The sequence below is a fragment of the Diaporthe batatas genome, assembly GCF_019321695.1.
Source record: "Diaporthe batatas strain CRI 302-4 chromosome Unknown Contig00013, whole genome shotgun sequence".
NCBI classification, from domain to species: Eukaryota; Fungi; Ascomycota; class Sordariomycetes; order Diaporthales; family Diaporthaceae; genus Diaporthe; species Diaporthe batatas.
This window is the reverse complement of record NW_025408560.1, coordinates 1,412,125-1,429,118: the sequence shown is the minus strand read 5'-3', so window position 1 is coordinate 1,429,118 and position 16,994 is coordinate 1,412,125. Positions and strand designations below refer to the sequence as shown.

The following is a 16,994-nucleotide window of genomic DNA, read 5'->3' as shown; positions in this document are numbered from 1 at the left end:
AAGGGAATTTGATATTTGAGCGTTTGGAGGGGCAGAATCCTCAGGGTGAGTGACTCACAGCAGCACACCAACGTCTTCAAGGCAGGCCGGCAGCCAACCTGCGTAGTGGCGTAGCTCTGATTAACAAAGACAAGGCTGTGAGGCTGACCTAGTGCGGTTGAAGTACTTCGTCAGTAAGACTGAAGGCACCTGGGTACCCTGATACTTGACTATCCCATGATGAGGACCACTACGTCTGCAATTCAAATTAACCACCATTTTAGATTTCAATTTACGAGTTGGTATACCTCTTACGGCCTAACGGGGAGAAAATGAATTTCAAAATAGGCGGACATCTGAAGCAATGGTTCCAGACATTTGCCAGAGGGCCAGGCCATATTCACGGCTATCAAAGAAGCGGTCGAGGGCATATGATGTTCACTAGGGAGTGGACTCGGAGGGATTTACCATTTATACAGAAAATTGTGGAAATTGCTATATGAAAGATGGCGGCAGTTTTACGCCTCAGAGGGAATGAGTTGTATCTTAGTTTTACAACCACATGTTTAGCTGCGTTGGTTCTGGGCCACGTAGTGCACCGCCCCTTGCGAGGTAAGACCTGTGCAGTGAGTCGTTCGGGTTTGTGGCAGTGGCCGAATGCGGTAGGGCAAACGCCATTTTGCGCATGCAATATACGAAGAAAAAAGGAGAAATTGCATCCGAAAATAACGATGGGAAATTGAGTTTGGCCCGACCCCGGATTCTCACCTGTCAGGGCCAGTCTGTGCGCCGCAGCGGGCCGCTGTGAGCCTATTCGGGCTTTGACTGAACCTGAGACGGTACGCAGTCCCTGTGGCCAGCTGTCATGCCGGTGGCCAAGTCATGTTCAAATGTTGTTTTGCCCAATGCTGTGTGTAGATGATGCTGAAGATGCAAGTATAGGATTGGAGAATGGGTTGAGATAGGCTACTTTAGGTGTATGTAGACTAACTACAGACGCGCCCAGGGTCCTGGGGCCCAATGTAACGGTACACCGCGGCTCTCCCACGCTGCTCCGCAAATTAGGGTGATTGTCCTCCGAGGCGGGAAAGGAGCTGCCACTCGGGGAAAGAGGAGCCATAGCGGGAAGCAGCCCAAGACCGACTGACTGACTGACACTCACTGAGTTCAGGACAGCAAGCTTCTTATCTCATCCTCATCACCCTCATCAGTGATACACCAACAGGACCAGCCTACCAAAGTCTTGCTTGCTTTCTAGCTTGCTTGCTACCTCGACATCTCCGCCCAGCCAATACAGCCTCACTACCTGGACATCAACACACGCACTGCGGCATCCCACATCGTATCCCTGTTCCTCTCAATCAATCAAGATGCTCAGATGGTGAGAACCTCAACCCATCCTCAACCCAGGCTCGCAAGCTAACACCCCGACCCCCAAAGGTACCAAGCCAAGCTGGTCAAGCGGCCGCTGCTGACCCAGGTCGTCACCACCGCCATCCTCTTCGGCACCGGCGACGTCATCGCCCAGCAGGCCGTCGACAAGAAGGGCCTGGACAAGCATGACCTGGCCCGCACCGGCCGCATGGTCCTCTACGGCGGAGGTGAGTCTTGTCTGTCTGTTTGCTTGCCAGCTCACCTCTCTCCTCGCACCGCCTGCCCTCTCACCACCACCACCAGGAGAGAGAGATGAAGGCCCCCTCCCCCAACCCCCCTCCCTTCCTAGAACAAGAACACCACTAACACTCGGACCCCCACAGCCGTCTTCGGCCCAGCCGCGACAACATGGTACAAGTTCCTGGCCAAGAACGTGAACCTAAAGTCCCCCAACGGCACGATCCTGGCGCGCGTGGCCCTGGACCAGGGCGTCTTCGCGCCCGTCTTCATCGGCGTGTTCCTGAGCTCCATGGCCACCATGGAGGGCAACTCGGTCAAGGAGAAGCTCGACAAGAACTACAAGACCGCCCTGACCTCCAACTACATGCTGTGGCCCTTTGCCCAGGCCGTCAACTTCAAGGTCGTCCCGCTCGAGCACCGCGTGCTCTTCGTCAACGTTATTAGTATCGGGTGGAACTGCTACCTCAGCTACCTCAACAGCTCCTAGGGGGGCGGCCTTTCTCTCTCCCCCCACTCTGTCCATGTGGGGGGTTGAGGGCTGTTTAGAAAGTGGGTCATCTGGCCGAGGACTGGCTTGCGGGTGTTGGATTCATGATGATGGGGAAAATGGCACTGTCATTGGTGGAACTCGGGTAAGGGGGGTCGGTCAGGTTATGGAGAGCGGCAGGTACATACACGCCGGTGCGTTCATCCGTATGTGTTGCGCGTTGATTAGAACACTTCGATTCTGATGGCATCTGGCATTGATGGGCTCAGCCTCAGCCTCTGGGAGATACATAGATGGGATAAAACACATCAGGGGGGCGTTCTAGGTTGCATTCTAAATCCATCCATCAGGAAAATTATTGTACTCTGTGCACGACCGAGGGAAACCAATACTGGGCCAGTACGGTGGCTTCAGGCCTTGTTGTCGACAGATATGCCCTTGGTGTGTCTGTTTTCCATCCCAGTCGCAGCACCAGACGTGTGGTGGCGGCATCGTCTAGACAATGTCTCGGTGTAGTGCAGACTACCGAGTGAGATTACAATTTTTCGCTGTCTCTTAAGATAGAGTGGCGTTATGGTAATAATTTATGTGGCGCGTGGGTACTGCACCGAGGCTCTGTAGTAGGGGGCCATTTAAAGTCCTAGAATTAACAGTTCTTTGAGAGGCAACGGTTTTTTCTTCGGCAACGGATAGTCCCTAGCTTCTAATTAGCCCTCTAGCCGCGATGAAGGCCAGGAGGGAAAAGGTTAAGAGATTTAGAGGAAGAAGGTCAGGAGGGAGGGATAAGTTGAGGAGGGGGGAGGGAGGAGGAGGAGGAGGAGGAATAAAACGGGACCTTGGAGATTTCTTCTCGAGCACTTTTCATCTGAAGCTGTTGGTAGCCTCTTCAGCTAACTAATCAGAGACCAGTGATCATTTGTCGCTAAAGGGTTACCACCCGTATAACCATAAATTCTAGGAAATAACTACTGCCAAAGCCCATAGGCTCTCGGTACAGTGCTTGTCATTTTAGTCATCAGTCATGCACGTGTTGCTAGTCTGGCTAGTTCAACAGATACAGAGACGCCATCAGCGCTTCCCATGGCTCCGGGGTTACAATGCGCAGGTACACCAAACCCTGATAACCGGGATGCAAGTGTTTCACCATAATTATTTCCAGTTTATGCCCATGCCAGAGAACCTACTTCTCGGCAGGGTCTGCAACGACAGCTGGGAGGCCAAACTCTTTCCCCTTGAGGTGACCAAGTCCCTCACCACCATAGCTGATCAGAGGGGATACCTCAACACCAGCATCGCCATCACCGGTGAGGATGGCACCAGCAGCCTCGAGCCACCTCTTACCCTGGGTTGTGATGTCCTTCTTGCTCGTGTCGGGGTCATCCTCTCCGGTGCCGCGCGCGTTCTTGAGCGGCGAGAACTCGTCCTCACGCTTGACCTCGAGGCAAGCAAACTTGTCGAGCTGCAGGAGGGGGAACACGTCGAAGACGAACTGCTCCAGCTTGATGCCGTTGGGCTTCTCGGGCTTGACCTTCTCGCCGGACTTGAGGTCGACATAAGGGATCTTCTTCCTGGCGACGTGGTGCGGCAATTTCTGGGAGAAGGTGGGGATCTTCTCGAGGAAGCCGATGCTGTAGTAGTGGTTGACGATGTTGGCGGCGCGGAACTTGAGCACGTCAGGCTGCTTGGGGTCCTTGGCCTCGGCCGTCTCCTTGTCGATCTCGCTGTACTCGACGACATCTGGACGGCCATTCTTGGACAGGATGAGACCGACAGACTCGGTGGCGTTGCGCTTGCGCACGACCTTTGTGGCGATCTCGACGTTCTTGGAGGCGGCGAAACCGGTAAAGGTCGGGTCCGCAACCCTGACGAGGCAGTTGTCGACGCAGTACGAGTGGACGTGCTCAATGCCTCGCTTGCCCAGGTCGCTCAGGACGGGGGAGGTGACCAGGGCCTGGTAGATGCCCCCGTTCCCGTCAGGTGCAACAGCAACCTTGTCCTTGCTGTCGAGAATGATCTTGCCGTCGTTGGAGATGCATGGCAGCACGCCCTGCTCGAAGATCATGACGTTCTCCTTCTTAAGGCCAAAGTAGCCCTTCGCCTCGAAGAAGTCCTCAGTTGGCTTCCTCGTGGGCCCGCTAGTCATGACGTACCACGGCACCACGACCTCCTGATCCTCGGGGAGACCAGCATGCTTGTGTGCCAGCACCTGCAACCGCCGGATTCGCTCGGCTTGGATCTGGAACAGGGACTTGTGGGAGGGCAGGCCAATATCAAAGCAGCCCTTTGGGTCGCTGCTACCGAGTCTCGTGCCCTGGCCACCGGCCATGAGGACCACGCCGACCTTGTTCTTGGCGGTGAGGTCCAGACCAGACTCGTACCATTTCTTGAGCTGGTCAGCGTCTGAGTCCAAGATACTGGCAGTGGCTGATTCTGGCAGGGGCTCGAGCTCTGCCTTCTGGGACTCGGCCTCGGGTGGGTTGAGGGCCTTTTGTGTGATGGTGTTGATGTAGTCGGGGTCAAAGCCGGCGAGCTGGTGGTAGAGATTTGCCTGCTCCTCCTTGGAGAGGGAATCCCAGAAGGTGAAGACCTGTTCCTGGCCCGCCTTCTCGTACTTGTCCTTGAGTGCCTTGACCTCGTCGGCCGAAGGGGACCGTGGAGGGGCACCACCAGAGCTGCCAATGTTGAGGGCGTTCTTGATGGTCTCCATGATGGCAATCTGGCTGTTATACGGATGTGCAGTCGATGCAAATGAAGTAGAATTTCGTCCAATTGGATAAACAGTCGAGACTTGACAAGCAAACAGACAAGAAGAGGACAGACAGCGAGAGCAGTAATGCCAACAAACAGCTGTGGTGGTGGTGGTTGGTGGGGGCAGTCAGCTTGCTTTGTATTAATAGCACGACCGGGATGAGAGCTGGAGCTCCCCCCTGTGGTGCTGAGGGTCATGCCTTCTCAGCCCCGCCAACCCCTGATTCCGATCCGCTGCAGGAGCGAGGCCAGTAGGGAAGCTGGGCCTGACAACAGCCGGCTAGTGACGTCGACACGATCCCGATCAGCCACCTCCTATTCGCCCAGACCGTCGCTTGGGCTCGTAACTGCCTTGTGCTACAGTCCAACACCCTGCGCACGGAATACGAGCTACCAGACGTCTAGAAGCCGGATACAGAATCTCGCCTTTGTCTGCCTGTCATTTGTTGATGCCCAAGTCATTTCTGTCCTGACCTGCCAACCGACCGTCTGAGAGCCCGGAGCTGCATGTGAGAGACCAGAGCTCGCCGACAAACACGAGCAGACATCTGTCAGTCAGCCCTGAAAACACCAGTCACTGGTGGTTAGTGGCATGGCGGAGGATTTTAGCAGACAAATGTTCATCCAAACCACGTAGCACATCGAGGAGCTGAAATTGAAATGTAAAGGACCACTGACACCAGGCTGGACCTTTGGTGTCTCGACTTCACATGGTGCACGCATGGTCCACAGAGCATCGCTCACAATACTCAACCCAACTTGAGAACGGCCAGTAAATAGCCGGGACCGACTCACACCAAGTCAGGCAGCATGGCATCTCACGTCCATGAGACGGCCAATATCTCGGTCCCGCCCCCTCAGTCATCATTCAGCGGCAGACTCAATATGGACAACTTCAGGTTCAAGGCAGAGCCGCAGTCGCCACAGTCGCCATTGGCAGCACAAACACCACCCCGTCGAAGTACCCGTCTCTCATCCACTCCTGTGAAATCAGAGAGCGGAACCAGGAAGCGCAAGGCTGCCGCCCTATCAGGCAATGCCACCCTCGTCCCAACCCTCCCAGATGGCTCAACCGAGGCGGAGGCAGCAGAGGCAGCCGCAGCCGACTCCTCATCGCCCTCATCAACACCCACGCCCGGCAACACCAAAACCACCAGGCCCAAGAAGAGGAAGAGGCCAAAATCAGGATACCAGCCCCCCAGCGTCTACGCCCACCTCCCACCCCTCCCCGACGCCCTGGCGCCCAACCTCCTCGCCCTCTTCTGCGGCCTGAACCCGGGCGTGCGCACCGCCCAGACCGGCCACGCCTACAACCACCCCAGCAACCTGTTCTGGAAGCTGATGTACTCGTCCGGCGTCCTCCCCGTGCGCTGCACCGCCGAGGAGGACCGCTCCTTGCCCGAGCGGTTCAGCCTGGGCCTCACTAACATCGTGTCCCGCCCGAGCCGCAACGGCGCCGAGCTGAGCAAGGCCGAGATGGACGACGGCGTGGGCGCCCTGGAGGACAAGGTGCGCCGGTGGAGGCCCGAGGTTGTTGTCGTGGTGGGCAAGAGCATCTGGGAGTCTGTGTGGCGGGTACGCCACGGGCGGGCTGTTGCGAAGCATGAGTTCCGGTATGGGTGGCAGGATGAAGGGGAGAATATGGGCGTCGGGGAGGTGGATGAGGCTGAGAAGATCGACGGGGTCGAGTACCGGGACTGCTGGAGGGGTGCAAGGGTGTTTGTGTCGAGCTCTACGAGCGGGCTTGCGGCGACGCTGGGGCCGGCTGAGAAGGAGAGGATCTGGAGGGAGCTGGGGCAGTGGGTCGAGGCGAGAAGGGCTGGGACAGACGTTCCGCCGGGCCTCGTCGATGCTTCTGCTTGATGGACGCTTTCTCATCACCTACAAGCGAGCAAAGTCACACGCACGAGTGTAGCTTGCAGGCATAGGCCGTGTTGGTGGCGGCCTTGCTCCGAGCCGCACCATGACTCCCTGCTTTGGGGATTTTTGTCATGTCTCTCCTTAATGAGAGGTTGCCTTGCGGCTGCGCCCAAATGGCTTTGAGACAAGGAGCTCCTCCCTGGACGAGGCTGATTTGAACTGGCATTTGGCTGACTGCATTCCGTCCCTAGACAGCCTCATCGGTCATAAATATACCACCACCCCTCTGGCCAAGAATAGCGGTAGAGACTCTTTCTGATGATCCCACACAATTCAAAATGCCGTCGCCGGAGGGGCTCTCGACAGTTTTCTGGGCCAGCTGCACCATCGCGTGCGTAGGCTTCCTCTCACTCGTTGCACAAACCATTTTCCGGCTCCGTGGAAAGCCCGATGGCACTGTCGACAGACTCGTCAAGCTATCAGAAGTGACCACCGACGACGAGGCCCAGGAGCCTACACATCCGACCAGCCAGCCGTCCGGACGCGTGGACGCAGAGCCAGGCCCGGAGCCCCCCGGAGCAGATTGCAGGGAAGCGCCCACGAGGCTCCTCGACGACTTGATGGACTTCCTGAACTCTGAGTTCCAGGCGGCGAGGCCGCTGGACACAACACCGGAGATCACCAGCGCCGTGTGCGCCTACCTATCCGCCGCAGGGAACCTCCTGATGCTGCACCGCGGGCCGCGCGGCAGTGGGAGCACCACCACCAACGTCAGGATGACCGACCAAGGGCTCAACCTCGCCGCCGGGAGGATCGTCCAGCACGCCGCGGCCGAGACCGCCTCGCTCGGGGCGCTCGGGGACGTGACCAGGCGCCCGGGGCTCGCCGCGGTCTTCCTGACGGGGAGCCTGTCGCTGGCCGCGGCCTGGACCGCGGTCGCGGCGTACAGCGCCGAGAGGTGCCCGCTGGCCTACCCGCCGGTCGTCCGCGGGGACGACACCGCCGCCGTCACCTTTATCGCCGCCTGTGCAAGCCCGGAATCCGACGCGGGGACCATGCCGCCCCGCCTGATCGTGGTGGCCCTTGTCGCGTCGGGGGTCGTGAACCTCGCCGTGCCCGCCCTCGTGCGCCGCTTCACCGACGACGAGGAGGTCAGGCTGTCCTTTGCGTATCCCGCCGGCGTTGCGATCAGCATGGCGGTGCCGCTGTTGGCCCTCGGGGTCCACCGGGGTGCACTGGCTGCGGGCTTGATGGCAACTGTGGGTTTGATTGCCACAACCTGCATGGCGGCCGTGTCCTCGATCGGTTCCTCGGCTTATGATGAGATCGCGAGCCGGTGGGAAGTCGTTGATGAACAGGGTTCAGATGAGGAGAGATAATTGTATGAACTTGATGATCTCAGCTGGGGGTATGCTAGAGGGTAGTCGAGGGCTGTCACGGTTCGGGCTGATGATCCGTCTTGATCAATTATCGGGAGCTCGCGGGCATAAGAATTGCTATATTTCATACTTGCTACAAGCCACAACATGGTCCCCAGTTTAGGTCATGAAGGAATCCTTCCCAGGTGACTTCGCATGAGATTATGGCCTTTTTCTGGTGGCAGGCTGCCTTGCAGTCCTCCTAGATCGCTTGAGACATTTTACTTCCTCTCCCTAGGTAAGGCCGAATGTGAGGGCAGCCAAACAGACTGCATTCCGTCCCTTGGCAGCCTCGCCAGTCATAAATATGCTCCCGGCCACCCTTGCGACAAGGTAAACATGGTTTGACAATACCAGATCTTTCAAAACAATCCCAAACCGTCCAAAATGCCTTGCCAATTCATGGTAGACAGGCTACTCCAAGCCTCCACCGCCGTCGCCTTCACCGGCTTCCTCGTACTCTGCGCCCAAGCACTAGACGCGATCTACAAGCTGCGAAAGAGAAAGAGGCAAGCCAGAGCCGAGGGGCCCGTGGCATTGTCAGGAGTGACATCCGGCGATGAGCCGCACAAACCACGCAGGGACCCAGATACCACCCCAGACGGCCAGCCACGACCGCCGCTACCACCACCAGAACCGGCGGCGGAGAAAGGGCCCGACAACCAGGGCACAAGGCGGCCCCTCCACGACAGGAAGGACGCCCTGATCGCTCAGGCCCGCGACCTGCGGTGCGGGGACACGACGCCCGAGATCTCCCACGTCATATGCGCCTACCTCTCTGCCGCGGAGGACCTCCTGAAGCTGAACAGGGCCGGGTCAGGGCCAGAGGGCGGTCTCCGCGGCGGCGTCGTCGCCCGGAGGACCGACGCGGAGCTCAATGCCGCCGCCGCCGCGCTCGTCCGAGAGACGACGGACGCAGTCAAGTCGCTACAGGCCAAGGCGGACCGCAAGGGCGACAGCCACGTGCCGGCGCGCCTCGCAGCCGTCTGTGCGGTTGCGATCTGGTCGATGTTGGCAGTCATGGCCGCAGCGTTCGCGGCCGAGGCGGCCGAGGAGCAGGTCCTCCCCGGGGGCCGGCACATCGACCTCACCCGCTTCACCCTCCGCGGGGAGCCCCGGGCGTACGGCGGCGGGGCCGGCGCCGCCGGCGCGGTACTGGCCCCTGTCATACTGGAATGTCTGCGCGCGGCCGCCTACGTCTCCAAAGCCATCTCCGACGGCTCTGGCCTTTTCCTGTCGCTCATCCTGTACCCTGCGGATGCGGCTTTCGGGTGCCTGGCTTCGACTCTGCTGCTCCTCGGGCTCCCGTTGGGCGTCCACGCCGTGTATGTGCTGTCGATGGTGTGTATCTTCGTGATGGCAATAGTGGCTGGCGCGTGCGTGGCCATAGACGCCGATGCCGAAGACGACTTGGACGTCGCGGGCGGGCAGGAACAAGGCGCAGGCTGATGCTTGTCCCGAATTATATAGCGCGAGCCCGAGGTGTGGTCAAGGGGTCGTGGAGGTTCATCGTGGCGATAGAAGGGACGGGAGACGATCTTCCATTCCACCTGACCTGACTTGGAAGTGACAAGAAAGGATTCCTTGCCGAGGTTTTAGGGATATCCGACAAAATGCGTGCGTGCCACTTGCGTGCTCGAGGAACCGAATCTATGTCTTAATCTAAACATTACAGTTGAGCGGGGGTATATATCTAACTATATGCTTCGCATCCAGTCAATTCGCCGCAGTCGCATATCTTCATGAGTCAACGATGATCAGGGAAGAGGTCCCCCCAGCATGCTCATTCCGCAGAGCAGTATCAGCCGCGGGTTCGCCCTTACTGTTGAGCCCACACCTCAAAATTGCTCAGGTGCCAGAACCGGCCTTACGGGCTGTCACCCATGATATAACTCAACGCCTCGTCCGCGGCACGCTTCTCACGTTTGGCGCCTGCTGGGTGTTCGGTCGTCGCAGCCGCATCGTCAGGGTGAGCAAGGTCCGCGACGCTCTCCTCTCCCTTCTTGCGCTCTTGGTTCTGCGGGCCAGTCGACGCGAGCCCGACGACGTTCCTCAGGTTCCCGAAGGGCAACACCTCGCTGATCCTGCCCGCGCCCGTGAACATCATCACCAGCCGGTCCACGCCACACCCCCAGCCGGCCGTGGGCGGCAGGCCAGACTCCAACACCGAGATGTACTGCTCGTCGATGAAGTGCGCTGGCTCGTCGTCCTCGTCGCCGAGCGGCTGTTCGCCCGGCGCTGCGTTCTGCTGCTGGGCCAGCTTCGCCTTGGCCTGGTCGACGAATTTGAGCCTCTGCACGTAGGGGCTGTTCTCCTCCTCGTACATGTTGGCCAGTTCGTTACCGTCGAAGAAGACTTCGGCTCGGGCGGAGACGAATTGCTTTGTGAAGGGGTCGGTGAAGGTTTTAGCCAGTGGCGACATGCAGGCTGGGTGTTTTGTAATGAAGATTGGCCTGCCCTTGGACTGCGGCTCGAGGACTGCACCTGCAATGCGGTCGAGGAGTTTCGGAAGGGATGGGTTTGGGGGCAGAGACTTGTGCCAGTCTTTGCCCTTATCTTCGAGAAGCTTGATGATCTCCTGAACGGCATTTGGGTTATCGTCCAACTTGGGAAGTGGGCTCCCAAGTGCCATGTTGATGGCGGGGATGAAATCGATCACCAGCCATTCCCTGGAGAACAATTTCGGATCGAGGGGCCTCAGAGTCGAGAGGTCGTGCTCGTCCTTGAACTTGGCAACAGCGTTGGCAAGATCAAAGAACATGTCCCTGGTTTCTTGCATAATCTGCTCGAGGTTGATGTTTGAGACATAGAACTCGCACATGGTGAACTCCGGGTTGTGAGTCAGGTCGAGGCCTTCATTCCTGAACGCCGGGCCGATCTCGTATATCCTGTCAAAGCCGGCAACAACCAGCCGCTTGAGCCAAAGCTCGGGTGCTATGCGCAGCGCCAGCTGCTTCTCTGGAAATTCAGTGGCGTTGGTCGTAAATGGCCGGGCCACGGCCCCACCGGCATTAGCAGCCAAGATAGGGGTTGAGACCTCGGAGCACTCCAGCTTGGTCTCGAGCCATTTTCGCAGCTCTCTGATCACACACGATCTCAGGCGCAGAGTGTCTGCAGCTTTCTTGTTGACAAGGAGGTCAAGATGCCGTTGGTTCATCCTGGCTTCCTCAGGAAGATTGTACGGGAGCGGTGCTAAGCCAGGCGAGACGATCTGTGGAAGGTGTATAGCTTCAATGGAAAGCTCCCCTGCCTGCGTGCGCGTGGGCTGTCCGGTTATTGCTACACGCAATTCTGTCAGCCTATGCCGTCCACACGACTTGGATTGGGGCCAATTTGACGAGGAGTTACTAACAGACATGGTCGCCTCTTTTGATGAGGCGGACCTGTTCGGCGAACTGCCTCATTTCCGTGCCGTCTACTAGCTTGTTGATGTTCAAGACACCCTGAACCATCTTGCCATCCTCGATGAGCCTGACAAAGGCCAGCTTGTTACCGAGCTGATTGATCGAGGTCACGCGACCTGGCAGATATTAGTCCCACGGAGAGAGCTACTACAAGAGAAGACAAGCATACCGCCAACCGTCACGATGTCACCAAGAACTTGCGATGGGCCTATCATCTGATCCTCATATTGCTTTCTAAAGTTGGATATCGTAAGAGGTTTCGCATAGCGTTTCAACCGCGGATACAACAGGGCGTGCGCCTTTTGGAGCTGCTTGACCCGTGCCGCCGTGAGGGCACCGCGGTCCTCGGGGTTGTACGTTTCTACATCGCGCTTCACCCGAGGAGAGTTCGACCTGATGGTGCTGATCGTCTTGGGCGGTGCGTTGGAGCTATACCTCTGGCATACAGCCCGGGAGTTGCGCCTTGCCAGCTCGTAGAATCGTAGATACGCAGAGCCGGAAGGCGACGGCCCTGGCGCCAGTGGCTGGAAGGCATACGGACGCAGGAAATGCAGAGATGGCGCCATTTTGAGCCAGTGCCCGTGTAAAGCCTATGATGATTCCTGTCAGATAAACTGCGACAACGAGACGGAGGTTCGATCAGGACGGAGAATCGGGTTGTAAAAAGCGATGTCAGAGAGTTGGCGTTTTTGATCACGCACGACCGAAGTCGTGTCAGTCGCAACGGTTCTAAGGTTTAATGCGGTCTCATCATGTAGGAATGGATTGAAGTACAAGAGAGAGTATAAGACTTACAAGAGCGCGACAAGGCGCTGGTTCTGAGGGCACAAAAATCTGCAGAAAACACAGCTCGTGCCAAGCGAGGTAGAAAGAGCTCGTCGAGGTGTGCAAGAAAGAGCTCTCGAAATTTTTGGCAGGCGCGAGAAAGGAAAGCAAGCTCCTCCTACTCGCCGTGTCATTGACCAATAGAGCCCAGGCCCAGGGCCCACCGCATCAGCCGCAAGGCCCCGCCAAACCCTGCAAGATCAACGTCACTGGCCGAGCCGATTTTTTGGGCGACCTTCTCATGGGCCCCGGCCGCACCTCAAGCTTGCTTGATTCAGAAGTCCATTTGCACGCCGGAATACCAAACAACCATCTTCGCAACGAAGCCCGCCAGCGCCAAACCCACTGCAGTCCAACCCATCCGCGCATCTGCACACCCCACCCACAGCCCAGCATGTCGTTCCTCGGATTCGGCCGCCCGCAGCCCTCGTCGGCCGAGAAGATCGCCGCCGTCGAGGCCGAGATGAAGCTCATGGCCGACATGATGAACCGGTAGGTCGCCGTTGCCGTCGCCATTTACCCCCCCCCAGGGACCTCCCCTATTCCTCTGTCTTGTGTTCCCAAAATGGTGCTGACTCCCAAATCCTCAGTCTCAACAAGGCCTGCGCAAAGAAGTGCATCCCCAACAACTACCTCGAGGGCGACATCAACAAGGGCGAGGCCGTCTGCCTCGACAGGTGCGCCGCCAAGTTCTTCGACGTCCACCTCAAGGTCTCGGACATATTACAGCAGCAGCAGCAGCAGCAGATGGGCGGTGGCGGTTTCGGTCGGTAAACGGGGGGCGTCGCTCATTCAAGCCCTCTCCGCCGCTTCCATAGCGGCCACGAGAGACCGAGGAGCCGGGCCCCGGTCTGTTTCGACCGCAGGACAGGGAAGGTGTTAGATAATCAAGAACGCACCGATTGCTCCTTTTTTTTGGAGGAGAAGACCCGGCATACTCTCTGGGGTGGGCTTAGGTCCGTTCGACTTACTGGGCTGACGATCACTCCTGGTATGTCTGCGTACCGGATCGGATGCTGGAGAACGTGAGGGTGGAAGCACCGCGTCTGTACAGATGCCCGAAAGGGGTGCTACGACGGGTCGAGAATGCGACTGCGCATTGTTTCTGAGCGTATGGGTTTCGGATACTTCTGCAGTGTGTTAAGATTATGATGATATAGACAAATCTCCCTTCTCGGGAAACCTCTAAGCAGTTGAGAGCCCCTCTCGTATTCCTACCAGACATCAAAGTACTATCATCCAAGTACTGTCTGGGATACGCAGCCCGCCCGTGAACTTCTAAACTCCATACGCCAAAGCTCGCACATGCTCTAGTCGCCCTTTATGAGTATAAAAGACCGCTGATAAACAACGAAATTGAGCCGTTTAATCACCCTCCTAGCGCATGACAGAGTCGGGGCAGCCAGCCCCGATCTATCTGCAGGACCTTAGCCTCAGCCCTGCCTCAGGATATTCGGCCCCGTCCCTATACCAGTCAACGTCCTGACCGCCCAATGCACCCAGGTCTCCGTCTCGAGCTGGCTCTTGAGCTCCTCGGCCCGCTTCTCCACGTCGACGACGCTCGCCTCAAAGTCCGCCACCCCGTACTCGACGTCCTGCACCTTGGAGACCAGCGCGTTGATCTCGTACTCGAGCTTGGCGACCTGGACCTCCACGTCCTTAATCGCTTCGGTGACCCTGCCCTTCTCCTCGGCGATCATCTCGGCCGAGTTCTGCTTCACCCTCTGGTACTCGTCCGACAGCGCGTAGTACGCCTGCTCGAGCGTCTCCTGCTGCGCGGCGTACGTCTCCTCGAGGGCCTCGACGGTGTCTATCTTGGACGACACCCACGGCGAGAGGGACCTGGAGAGGTTGGCGATCCGAGCGTGGAGGGCTTGTGCGAGCTCAGCGGACGCCAGGTGTTCTTCGAGCGTGTTGGGATCCTCCTGCAGGTCAACAATCTCATCCCAGCGCAGCACAGCTTCCGAGGCGGCGCTGAAAGATAGGCGTCGTGGCCAGCGGTCTTCGTTCAGTGGCTGCTGCTCTGAGGAAGGTGTCCCCGCGGCCAGGCTATGCCGCCTTTTCAGAAGTGAAGAACATGCGTCCCCGCTGCCTCCAGGTAGCTGGAAGAGTCTCTGAGAGTCATTCTCATCAACGGTCGATGGGGCCATGGAAAGATCGCTGGTCAGATCTTTGTTGATATCGAGGGCCTCCACCGAGACGGAGTTTCGCGCCTCTTGGAGTGGCGATAATTGTATCCCAGAGGTGGCCCTGGGTCCCGGCGTGGTTTCGCCCATAGGATGTTCAGCATCGGGGTGTCTTCTTTGGAACACGTTCGCGTATTCCTCTGGCTTGTTCTTCCATGTGAAAGCCCTGCCCGACATGACGGGACTAGACAGAGCACCGGTAGACTGGATCAAGCTTCCTATGCTAGGGCTAGTGAATCCGGTCTCTGCGGTCTCGTCTCTGGACGGGCGGCTCGCATGCCCCTTGCGGTTCCCTCCTACCGCATCTCCAATGCGACCGAGTCTGGAGCGGGCGTCGGAAACTCGATCCGCGACACTCCTGAAGACGGCCTTGTGCAGGCCCGACTCGGCTCCGGGGGTTTCTGCCATGCTAAGGCTCGACCCCGGGGTGGGTGCCGAGTACATGGTACCCGATAGTTCTTTCGGCCGCATGGTAGGGTTTAGATCTTCGTATGCCAGAGAGTGGGTTGTAGTGCGACTTGGGCGTTCAAGCTCAAGCTCCTTCTCCTTCTTCTCTCGTTCTCGTTCTTTCTCCCTCTCTTTATCTTTCTCCTTCTCCCTGTCCTTGTCCCTGTCCTTGTGTTTCTCCTTTTCTTTCTCACGCTCCTTCTCTTCTTCTTTGCCGAAATTGAGCATGTTGGTCATATCTGGCATTGATCGCTCCGAGTGCTCCAGGGCTAGTCTTCGAGGCTTTCCCTGCCATAGCCATTTGGCGCGCTCACCAGACACGAGCTCTTTGAATTTGTCGATGTCGACCGTCTCGATCTCACCAATTCCCGCTTTCTCGCGAGTACCAATGACCCCACTGAGGATCTCGCCCCTTTTCCCGAACTGGGACACCGTAGCTCCGATTGCTTTCTGCACACCCCATTCTTCCCCGGCTGCGGCCTTTGCAGTGGACTTGTGCAATTGCAGAAGTGTCTGGCGGTCGAGTCTCCTAGTCCTCTCCAGCTTGTGAGACTTCTGAAAATGCCCAATGCCACGCTTGGTGCTTTCGATCTCGAAGACATCCTTGGCCACGGTGACACCATACGAGCTCAGGCGATTTCTCGCGCCTATGAGCATACCGAGGAGTGCGGCTACTGTGGTGGGCCCCAGGATGCCATCGGTTGGCTCCATGTTGTAGTACTCGGATCCAACCTCGGTCCACCAGTTCCCAATTGCTGTCTCAGTGATATCACAAAGCAGACCATCAATGTACTCTTGGTCCAGCATGCCAAATATGAACAGTGCCACTTGACACAGCTTGACCAGCTCCATGACGGCCTCGAATAAGGGGACCTTCTCGTGGATCTTGTAAGTTGAGTAGAACTTGGCATGGGTGGCCGGAGTGGGATCTGACAAGGTCATGCCGGATCGACCCGAGCAACCGGTCCTCTTGAGGTCCTCGTTCACGATGAAGGCCTGCCTGTGCTTTTTGATATCGCCATCCGGCACGAATATGACGGTGAGGGCCGAGGGGAAGCTGCTGAGGTTGGTGACCATCAGCTCGCCCAGCTCCGTCTCTTTCGGCCTGGCATGATAAATCTGCAAGGCCTTGAAGTAGACCTTGAGTCTCGGGGACCATTCATCCTCGTCGGCCGGCACAGAGAGCACTCCTACTACGACCGAAGACTTTGGATCGCCGGTATATGTAACGATGACGAGGGTGGGAGACAGTCGGGAGCACGCCCATTGTTCGACAAGGTAGAGCTCATAGCCGTTAAGTTCGCCTCGACTCTGGACTATCTGGACTAAGGGGTCTTCAGAAAGATATCTGGAGTTGAAAAGCGTGTATTAGTTGGTGGACTGTGGACTGAAGGGGGAAGGGGGGCGGTGAGAGTCAGGAGCGGAAGGGAGGGCGCACCTGAAAGCAACGGGGTCGGGAAAGACGACATGTCTCCGGGCGGGACCAGGCGACAGAGCAGGCGACGAGGTATCTACTGAGAGGGAGCCGTCGAGCCTCATGTCGCCGGGCAGGGGAGTGCCTTCTCGTGGTGTGGCAGCGGCGAGGGCGGAATTCCTCATGGCGGCCAGTCTGGCCTGGGTGACATCCTCCTCCCTGTGGGCCCGGCCATCGGGGAGATTGATCCTGAAGGACATGGTATTTGTAGCGGTGGCCAGTGGAGCCAGGGCAATGTTATCCGTATACGTGGTCTGCCGTCATGTGAGACAGGCTTTGGTGCAGCCACCTACGAATCCCGGCAGACCTCGAGCACCGGGACAGCGAAGGGGGGCATGTTGCAGGGCCGACGGTGGTTGACTTCTACCAAAGGTGTGCCAGCCTCATGTCCTTGCAGCTGCGAAGCCTCAAGAAGCTAGAGAGGAAATGCGCCGTGCCGTGCTTTATGGCACACAAGGAGAACAGCGCGAGGCTCAAGGCAGAAGTGCTTCTGGCATGTGATGCAGGCGCTGGGTCGGTGGACGGTGACGATGTTATGGACGGAATACTGTG

General features: G+C 57.9%; 8 protein-coding genes across 8 annotated transcripts; 5 read left to right on the top strand and 3 right to left on the bottom strand.

The window, feature by feature from the left end:
- Positions 1-1,349: 1,349 nt before the first annotated feature.
- Positions 1,350-2,080, top strand: KVR01_010614 (uncharacterized protein; the record flags this gene model as incomplete). The annotated part of the gene is made up of 3 exons (XM_044783349.1): positions 1,350-1,360; positions 1,420-1,580; positions 1,737-2,080. 3 exons carry the CDS (start codon positions 1,350-1,352, stop codon positions 2,078-2,080), a joined length of 516 nt encoding a protein of 171 aa, XP_044640773.1.
- A 1,180-nt stretch (positions 2,081-3,260) lies between these two features.
- KVR01_010274 (UDP-N-acetylglucosamine diphosphorylase) lies at positions 3,261-4,787 on the bottom strand (the record flags this gene model as incomplete). Its single annotated transcript, XM_044791611.1, has 1 exon — positions 3,261-4,787. The coding sequence occupies one exon, from the start codon at positions 4,785-4,787 to the stop codon at positions 3,261-3,263; it is 1,527 nt and encodes a 508-aa protein (XP_044640433.1).
- Positions 4,788-5,193: 406 nt separating this feature from the next.
- Positions 5,194-12,408, bottom strand: KVR01_010705 (uncharacterized protein). The gene is made up of 4 exons (XM_044788204.1): positions 12,306-12,408; positions 11,680-12,100; positions 11,459-11,626; positions 5,194-11,385 (listed from the first exon to the last, which is right to left on the bottom strand). Exons 2-4 carry the CDS (start codon positions 12,074-12,076, stop codon positions 9,974-9,976), a joined length of 1,977 nt encoding a protein of 658 aa, XP_044640864.1. The 5' UTR covers positions 12,077-12,100; positions 12,306-12,408; the 3' UTR covers positions 5,194-9,973.
- On the top strand, positions 5,639-6,691 carry KVR01_010700 (uncharacterized protein; the record flags this gene model as incomplete). Its single annotated transcript, XM_044794214.1, has 1 exon — positions 5,639-6,691. One exon carries the CDS (start codon positions 5,639-5,641, stop codon positions 6,689-6,691), a length of 1,053 nt encoding a protein of 350 aa, XP_044640859.1.
- KVR01_010205 (uncharacterized protein) lies at positions 7,027-8,067 on the top strand (the record flags this gene model as incomplete). Its single annotated transcript, XM_044789254.1, has 1 exon — positions 7,027-8,067. The coding sequence occupies one exon, from the start codon at positions 7,027-7,029 to the stop codon at positions 8,065-8,067; it is 1,041 nt and encodes a 346-aa protein (XP_044640364.1).
- Positions 8,494-9,555, top strand: KVR01_010424 (uncharacterized protein; the record flags this gene model as incomplete). Its single annotated transcript, XM_044782280.1, has 1 exon — positions 8,494-9,555. The coding sequence occupies one exon, from the start codon at positions 8,494-8,496 to the stop codon at positions 9,553-9,555; it is 1,062 nt and encodes a 353-aa protein (XP_044640583.1).
- Positions 12,409-12,729: 321 nt separating the features above from the next.
- On the top strand, positions 12,730-13,109 carry KVR01_010342 (uncharacterized protein; the record flags this gene model as incomplete). The annotated part of the gene is made up of 2 exons (XM_044789877.1): positions 12,730-12,827; positions 12,926-13,109. 2 exons carry the CDS (start codon positions 12,730-12,732, stop codon positions 13,107-13,109), a joined length of 282 nt encoding a protein of 93 aa, XP_044640501.1.
- A 659-nt stretch (positions 13,110-13,768) lies between these two features.
- On the bottom strand, positions 13,769-16,642 carry KVR01_010613 (uncharacterized protein; the record flags this gene model as incomplete). Its single annotated transcript, XM_044793271.1, has 2 exons — positions 13,769-16,316; positions 16,407-16,642. The coding sequence occupies 2 exons, from the start codon at positions 16,640-16,642 to the stop codon at positions 13,769-13,771; spliced, it is 2,784 nt and encodes a 927-aa protein (XP_044640772.1).
- Between the last annotated feature and the right edge of the window lie 352 nt (positions 16,643-16,994).